Raw genomic sequence first — 8,992 nt, forward strand, 5'->3', positions numbered from 1 at the left:
TTCACAGGGTAATGACTCCTTTTAGCCCCTTCCTCTTCTCCCTTCAAGCTTGGAGAGTAAATATAGATGAATTTCCAGGAGGGTCAAGGCTAACCCTTAGTGTGCCTTTCTTCAAATTAGAAAAAGACTTCCAATGTGAGCAGTCAAATTAGAGAAAAAGACAGCTCCTATGGACAGACACACATCTATAGGCGCTGGGCCTGTACTTCTGCCCCACCCAACCCCTAGGCTGAGAGCTCTGAGAAGCACACCTATTACAAAGCCGTCCACGGCAGCCCTGATTTTGGACTATGAGACAAGTTTGAGGATGGAAAGAAGCCCTGGGCCCTTGATAACAGTGGAGCCTCTACACCAGCCCTGGAATGCCTTCATCCTGAACATTTTTTCTTTCTGTAATTTTTTTAAACTCTTTTTAAGTATATTTTATTGATTATGCTGTTATAGTTGTCTCCCTTTGCTCCCCTCCACCCAGTATGCCCTTTCCCTCCAGCAATCCCACCCCCCTTAGTTAATGCATAGAAGTTCTTTGGCTTCACCCTTTCCTATATTATTCTTAACTTCCCTCTGTCTACTTTGTACCAACCAATTATGCTTCTTAATCCCTGTACCATTTCCCCATTTCTCCCTCTTCCCCCTCCCAACTGATAACCCTCCAAATGATCCCCTTACCTATGATTCTGTTCCTATTCTAGTTGTTTGCTTAGTTGTTTTTTATTTTTATTTTTTACATTCTGTTGTTGATAGTTTTAAGTTTGTTGTCATTTTAATGTTCATAGCTTTGACCTTCTTTTTCTTAAATAAATCCCTTTAACATTTCATATAATAATGGCTTGGTGATGATGAACTCCTTTAGCTTTACCTTGTCTGGGAAGCACTTTATCTGCCCTTCCATTCTAAATGATAGCTTTGCTGGATAGAGTAATCTTGGTTTTAAGTCCTTGCTTTTCATCACTTTGAATACTTCTTGTCAGTCCCTTCTTGTCTCAGAAATCAGCTGATAGTCTTATAGGCACCCTTTTGTAGGTAACTCTCTGCTTTTCTCTTGCGGCTTTTAAGATTCTCTCTTTATCTTTAACCTTTGGCAATTTAATTATGCTGTGTCTTGGTGTGGTCCTCTTTGGGTCCAACTTGTTTGGGACTCTGTGCTTTCTGAACTTGTATGTCTCTTTCCTTCACCAAATTAGGGAAGTTTTCCTTCACTATTTTTTCACGTAAGTTTTCAATTTCTTGCTCTTCCTCTTCTCCTTCTGGCATCCCTATGATTTGGATGTTGGCACGTTTAAAGTTGTCCCAAAGGTTCTTACGTCTCTCCTCGTTTTTCTGAATTATTGTTTCCTCATTTTGTACAGGTTGATTGTTTCTTTCTTCCTTATGTTCCAAATTGGAACCCCAGTTTCCTTCCCTTAACCATTGGTTTCATGTGGATTTTCCTTAGCTTCACTTAGCATAGCCTTCACTTCTTCCCTCATGCGTTTGCAGTACTCAAACATCTCTGTCAAGTCTGTGAGCATCTTCATTACCAGTGTTTTGAACTCTGTGTCTGTTAGGTTGGCTATCTCTTCATCACTTAGGTCTCCCACTGGAACTTTGATCCATTCCCTGTTTTGGGCCATACTTCTCTGTCTCCTTAACTTGACGGCCTCCTGTGTTTGCCTCTGTGTCTTAGGTAGAGTTGTCACACCTGTTATGTTGTAAGGGGTGGAGCCTTAGGTATTCATCAGTACAGGGCAACCTATTTCACCACGTTGTGGTGCTGTATGTGGGGGAGGGGTCTGAGAGAGAACAATGCTGCTTGCTCAGCACTAACCCCTTTTCCAGGCACATCTCCCGCTTCCTGTATGAAACTGGCACCTCTCTGGCTGTTGTGGATCCCAAAGTGAGTGGCTCTGCGGACATTCTAGGACTGTGGGGGCCCTATAAACAAACAGATTCTACCGAAAGATTGGCAGTTCCTTCCTCCACCCCAACACCTGCTGGTTTGCACAGTCAGAAGCAATGAGGCTTTCCCCAGTGCTGGAACCGTGAGCTGTGCAGTCTGGTTGGGTGCTGGGAGCACTCCCTAGGTGTCCCTCCCCACTTTTTAAAAAAATGTGTAACTGCACTTTTGCCAGCTGGCCACAGCTGCCATTGCCCCAACCAGCGCCACCTCCACACCACATCTTCTCTGCCCCAGCTCCGCCCCTGCTACCTGTCTGGATGAGTATTTCTTCTTTATATCTTTGTTTGCTGGACTTCCATTCAGCTCAATTTTCTTGAACTTCTGTTGTCTCCAGTTTTGAGATCGTTGTATCCCTTCTTAGTTGTGGAGGGAGATGCACCATATCTACCTACCTAAAAAAAATTAAATGATTTAATTTGAAATAACTTCAAAATGACAGAAAGGTTGCAAGAACTATGGGAAGAACTCCCCTTCACCCAGACTGGTCAATTGTTAACATTCTGCTCCATTTGCTCCACTGCCCTCTCTTCACCCCCTTCTCTCCCCCTTTCTCTATGTAGATTTGAACCCATAGTTCCTCTTCCTCTTCTGAGTTACCTGTGAACACTTGGCAAACATGATGCCCATCATACCTAAATGTTCCAAGTGAGTACCACAAAAACAAGGACAGTCTAACGACCATCCAAGTTTCCTCTGACTTCTGAAGCAAAACATAAAACTTCTATCCAAAAGTCATTTATTTTGGTTTCCTATTAAAAGTAACCAAATCTACAATGTCACCCCAATAAATTCAATAAAAAGAGGGGGGAAAAAAGTAACCAAATCTAATAACTGCCACCCTCTGTATTTTTTAAATTCTCGGGGATATGGGAAAGATCATAGGAAGCTTGGAGCTGTCGGGCCTCATGTTGCCCACCTCTCTGCCCCAAACTCATGGGTCTTCCTTTGACTCCTTATACCTGCCAAGCACCTTTCAGCCTCAGAACTGTTCAATTAAGCTAAAATTACATAAAACAATCATTTTAAAATGAATCATTCCATGGCATTTAGTACATTCACAATGTTGTGCCACCACCACCTCTGTCTAGCTCCAAAATACTTTCATCATCTCAAAAGGACATCTGTACCCGCTAAGCAGTCACTCCCCATCCCCTCCTGGCAACCACCAACGGCCTTCTGTGTCTGTGGATTTCCCTCTTCTGGACACTTCATATAAGTGAAATCACACATTCTGTGCTGCCTCAGAACTCTGCACCAGCTGTTCCCTTTTCCCAGATGCTTTTCTCTCCTCCAACTCTAGCTCGTCCTTTAGGAATTCACTTCACCAGTACTTCCTCAGGGGGCTTTCCTAGGGCCTCCCATGAGATCAGGTTGCCCCAACATATATCCTCATAAAAATCTGAAGTTTTTCTTGTCAGCATTTTTCACAGCTACAGTTATTCTGTGTGGCTATTTCATTAGTGTTCCCTGTAGTTAGACAGTTTATTAGGCAGGAACATGTCTGCCTTATTTATCATGTATGCTGGGACCTGGCCAGAATCTGGCACCTAGTAGGTACACAATAACATTTTGTTAACTGACTGAATGAACGAGTGATTATCCGTACAGAAAACTCATCTTGTGGCTGATGACATGAGCAGCCCCACCCTGCCCTCACCAAGGGCCTCCCACATGCCCATATATGGTCATGACACAGGACAGCTTTGGTTGTGGTCTGAGGTGCAGGGCTCTGTGAACTCACAATGCCCAGGGCCACCGCTGTGTCTATAAAAGGCCAGGGGCCAGCCCCTGGCTCACAGTCCACAGAGTTCCACCTGCTCACAGGTTGGCTGGCTCAGCCAAGGTGGTAGCCCTGCTCTGAGCATCCAGGCCTAGTCCACCCAGCACCATGGCCAGGTACAGTTGCTGCCGCAGCCCAAGCCGGAGCAGATGCCGCCCCCGCAGACGAAGATATCGCAGACGAAGGAGGAGCTCTTGTCGAAGGCGGAGAAGAGGTAAGTGCAATATCCAAGGGGAGGTAGAGTCTCAACCCACACTGAATTTTCATTTTTCCCCACTTTTCTCCACAGGGTGCTGCCGCCGCTACACTCGGAGGTACAGAAGAAGATAAGACGCTGAAGGAACAAGCCAGTAGGAACAAGCCAGCAGGAACAAGCCAGCAGGTCCACCACACTCCTGCCTGAATTTTACCAGCCTACAAGACCCTCGTGCCACATCTTGAACATGCCACCATGCCAATGAAATGAACAGGAGCCTGCTAACGAACAACGCCACCTGTCAATAAACGTTGAAAAAATAATTCCACTCTTGTCTCTTTGTCTTGACAAAGGGGCTCAGGGAAGAGGAGGGTTTGGGGATGTTGGAAAGAAGGGACATGAGTGACAGTTGTCACAACGAATCTTGTTCAAACTCTTGACTACCCAGTCAATCAAAAGCTGCCTCTCCAACCCACCCCTTTATAGATCCCCCCTCCAGTGGGGACAGGAGCTTGGTCACACTAGTTCCTGAGTGCATCTCTCCGCAACTCTGCACTCATGACTTTATGTTGGCAGCTTGAAATGGACCACAGAAATCTGTGCAAATGCTACAAATCAGGGCCTGTTCTCCCTTGCCTCTGGCTCTCTGGCCCCAGAGCACCAGGTAAATGTTTTCCAGCTCAAGCTCATCACTATACCTCACCAGTCCCCAAAGTGCCCACAGGTTTATCTCTGGCCAAAGCTCTCCTCAGTTTGGGTACAGTGATGCTCACTTGCCCAGGTACTGTTGAGCTAAGCTTTCACATTTAACCTATGAAGGGGAAACATGGCACATTTCATCTGCCCACTCAACTCATGTGATACACTGAGAGCTTGAAACCCCAGTGAGAGGTGGAGATGGTTCACAAGATACTTTGTGGACATCAGTCTACTTGGCTCAGTCTACTTGGCTCATTTCACAATCTCATGGTGCCAGAGCAAAGCCTAGGGCTGAGACATATTCCCCAAAGTGCTAGGGCTACCCAGAACCTAGAAACACAGCCATGACCTCCATGTGTACAAGTGTTCTGCATTCATCACTTCCAGGCCTCACATCAACCTTGCAAGACAGGTATAGATGACCCTGTCTTTTCAGGTGAGGGCATTAAATGGAGCTATGAAACTGCTTCCATGACCCCAGTCACTAGATGGCTTCCTGTACCTGGTCAGAGGGGACATTAAGCCTTTATATTAGTTTCCATACACTGCCAGAAATTACCACAAACTTCATAGCTTACAACAACTCGTTTATTTTCCTACGGAATTCCAAAATGGGTCTTACGGGGCCAAAATCAAGATGTGGATGGAGCCATGTTCCTTCTTTTCCATATTCAAAGCCAGTGGCATGGGGTATTCAAATCTCTTTCCCTGTGACCCTCCTGCCTCTCTCTTCCATCTTCTAAGAGCGAATGTAACTACTTTTGAACCCACCTAGGATAATTCAGGATGAGTTCCCCCATTTCCAGATCCTTAACTCACCTCCATAAAGTCTGTTTTGCCAAGTAATATTCACAAGCTCAGGGATTAGGGAAACCAGTTGCTATGATTCTGATTCTGCTTTAATGGGAACATCAAAGTATAGTGAGAGGGCTGGGAGGAGCTGGAGAGCCAAGGGCATGGACTCTGAAGCCTATCCTTGCTCCCTATTTGCAGTGACCTAGAACAAGTTTTCCCCATGGAAAGGGGATTAAAACAGTAAGGAGTAAATGACTTAAATGCTTGACATGTAGTAACCACTAGATAACTATTGGACAGTTAAACAATAAGGAAGTCTCACCCAGGCCATGGCACAGCCTCTAAGGTGGTAAGGAAGCTTCAGAAATGCCTATGTGTGGATTCCCACCAGCTGGGTGAGAGAAGGGCTTAGATCTGGACAAGGAAAGGTTGGCAAGAGTCCCACCTGCTACAAGGAACAGGGAAAAAATGGCTTGCCCTTCCCGACCCTGCTGGCTATAAGATGGAACCCAGCTTTGTGTGTTCTTCACAGATTGGGCTGGCTGGGTGAGGACAATGGTAGGGTGGGGCTCCCAAGTCATAGTGGGGAGCCCCCTTTATATAAAAGTGCCCAGAGCTGCTGGCACACCAGACCAGCAACAGCAAGAGCAGGTGGGCAGGCCTCAGCCCTCCTCCCTGCCCACAAAGCCAGCTACCGTCTCAGCCTAAGTGCCTGACCTGTGATCACAATGGTCCGACACCACACAAGGAGTCTGAGCAAACCTCCACAGCAGGGGGGTGGAGAGCAAGAGCAGGAGCCCAATGCAGAGGACGTCCAGGTCAATGGAAGGATACTCAGAGGCTGTTATCAGTATAGACGCAGGCACTGCTCCCAAAGGCAGCTGTACAGAATCCGCAGGAGGCGGCGCTGCTCATGCCGAAGACTCCAAAGACGCGCCTGCAGGCGCAGGAGGCACCACAGAGGTTTGGCCAGTTCCAGTCACTCTCACTCTGGGCACCCCTGGGAGGGTCATGATGCCCTGGTACCCCACCCCATCTGATAGTCCCCAAACCTCAACCCCACCCAGGTCCCCAAAACTGCCATATGACCAGAACTTCCTTTTCCAAAAGGAGGCAAAAGGATCAGGAGAAGATGCAGAAGGTGTCGCTAACCCTTTCTAGGCCCATCATATCCGTGGTTGGAAATGAAGGAAAAGTCACCTGCCAATAACACCTCATGAGACCACAGCAATCCCTCCATGCTGGATGCCCAAGCCCTGAACCCAGAAGTTCTTGAGTAAAATGAGCAAAAGTCATCTGCCAAATAAAGCTTGAGATTAGAAATTTGCTGGCCTGCCAGGCTTTCCTTTATACAAATGACACAAATATGGCTTCCTTTCTTTGGGGAGAAAAGAGGCTGGGGTCTGGGAACCAGGGCAGGGGGTTCAGCCCTGAGTGCTTCTAGGATCCAGCCATAGTGTTATCTGTGACATCCTCTGTCACCCAGAGCCAGGGTTTGCCTTTTATGATGCCAAAGGCCACACTAGTGTCCCCTTGACCTTCCCATTTCCTTGACATTCACATTTTTGGGGGTCTTTAAGGCTAGGCTCTCAACCAGAAGAACCTTACGGATGTGTCGGGTAGCTCGGGAAGGTATTGCTGGGATGGGAAGGTCTGGCAGGGAGGAAACAAAATGAAAGGAGAAGATTTGTGTAAGTCCCATGGGCCACGAATTCTGAGACGGGGCCCTGTGTACCAGTGTCGGGAGGGCCAAGCCCCCTCTTCCAGGGGAAGATCCGTTCTTGCCTCTTCCTGGTTTCTGGTGGTTCCCTGTCATCCTTGGTGTTCCTTGGCTGTAACCACATCACTCCAGTCTCTGCTTCTGTGGTCACATGGCTTCCTCTGTGAAATGTCTGCTTCCCTCTTAGAGGGACACTTCTGATTGCATTTAGGGCCCACCTGGCCCATCTCAAGATGGTCTCAATGACCATCCCTCAGAAGATCATTATTCAGCCTACCACAGCCATGGAGGATTTGGGGCAGAAAACTGGCAAGATCTGATTTACATGTTGGAAAATGAATACCAAGGGGACTTAGCATGTATAGCTAGAGAGCACGCTGCCTGAAAAGGGTGATTTTTGGAGGACAGAAAAGAGAAGGGTTTTATAGAGGTGTAGTTTATACAGAGGACACAGATTTTAAGCACCCCTGTGTGGGCAGCACCCAGGTCAAGAAAGTGAACATTTTAGCCCTTCCCTCCAGAAGGTTCCCTGGTGTCCCCAGCCCCTAAAGACAGCCACTATTCTGACCTATCATCACATACTGTCAACGATTCTCTTAGGCTGGGTATTTCTGGAATTTGGGAAAGAGTCTGTACACTCTCTTGCTTCTGGAAATTCTATTCCCAACTGTCATTCCAGCTAAAAAGGGGGCTTTTATTTTTTAAAGATTTTATTTATTTTTAGAGAGAGGGGAAGGGAGGGAGAAAGGGAGGGGGGCTTCAATGTGAGAAACATCGATTGGCTGTCTCTCTCATGGGTCCAACTGAGGACTGAACCTGCAGCCCAGACATGCGCCGTGAATGGGAACCAAACCAGCGACCTTTCACTCTAAGGAATGGTGCCCAACCATCTAAGCCACACTGGTCGGGACTAAAAAGGGGACTCTTATCAGGACAAATAAGGCAAGATGGAGGAGGCAACCTGGCAAGGGGAGGCAGCCCTGGCACTGGCCCAGTCCTCTCTGTCCTGCTCTGCAGGTGGCAAGAACTCATTGGGGCTGCTTGTAACTTGGGTATCCGAGGGTGGGGAGCTCCAGGGGCCCCTTTGTGATGTCAGTGCCCTGCCTACAATCCCCATGGCCCCTCCACTCCTCACTCCCCTCCCAGTCCAGAGAGGCAGCCAGAGCAGGCAATGGGTTCGCACTGTGCCAAGCTAAGCACAGGCCACAGCCGGGGCCATGAATCCTCCATGAAGAAGCTCGTGGCCTGCGTGAGTCAAGATAACTTCTCCTTGTCCTCAGAGGGTGAGGAAGAGGAGGAGGGAGAAGAAGAGGAAGAAGAGGAGCTTCCCATCCAGGGCAAGCTGCTGCTGATGGAGCCTGAGAGGCAGCAGGGGGGCGCTGAAGATGACCCTGTGGCCCAGCAGAGCCCCAAGCCCAAGGAGACACATTCCTGACCCCTGACAACGACTCAGGAAGAGGTGCCTGCTGCTGTTACAGTGAGAAGAACTTTCAGAAAACAATCAATAAAGTCTCCAAAGGAATTCTTCTCCTGCTTTCTGGTCTCCCCAACCCTGTGCCCATGATACCATGTTTGCGTGCATGCGTGTGTGTGTTTGGGGAGGTAGAAGAGGAATCAGTGACCCCTGCTCCTGATGAGCAGCTGGTTCTCACAAGGTTCACCCTCTTAACTTCTCAGCCATCCTCTCCTGCTTTGGGGGGTAAAAATGTGGTAGCCTGGGTTGGAAAGTCATCTCAGCCAGTCTCATATCGGGGTATAGGTGAGTTGCGAGATTCTTCTCCAAGTCTAAGTAGACACAGGCTGAGAGCACCTGATGGGACAGTGCACTCTCTCTCAACAAACCCCCCATTCTGTTGCTCTAGC

At 47.9% G+C, this 8,992-nt stretch overlaps 1 protein-coding gene across 1 annotated transcript; it reads left to right on the forward strand.

Annotated features, from left to right (window-relative positions):
• Positions 1-8,300: 8,300 nt before the first annotated feature.
• On the forward strand, positions 8,301-8,564 carry PRM3 (protamine 3). Its single transcript, XM_090279151.1, has one exon. The coding sequence runs from the start codon at positions 8,301-8,303 to the stop codon at positions 8,562-8,564; it is 264 nt and encodes an 87-aa protein (XP_090135277.1).
• Positions 8,565-8,992: the final 428 nt, after the last annotated feature.

This window comes from Furipterus horrens, unplaced genomic scaffold (genome assembly GCF_987537825.1).
Source record: "Furipterus horrens unplaced genomic scaffold, mFurHor1.1.pri manual_scaffold_5, whole genome shotgun sequence".
Lineage (NCBI taxonomy): Eukaryota > Metazoa > Chordata > Mammalia > Chiroptera > Furipteridae > Furipterus > Furipterus horrens.

What these genes read in the sequence shown, in the direction of transcription:
- PRM3 (XM_090279151.1), top strand. Translation starts at nt 8,301, where the DNA reads ATGGGTTCGCACTGTGCCAAGCTAAGCACAGGCCACAGCCGGGGCCAT.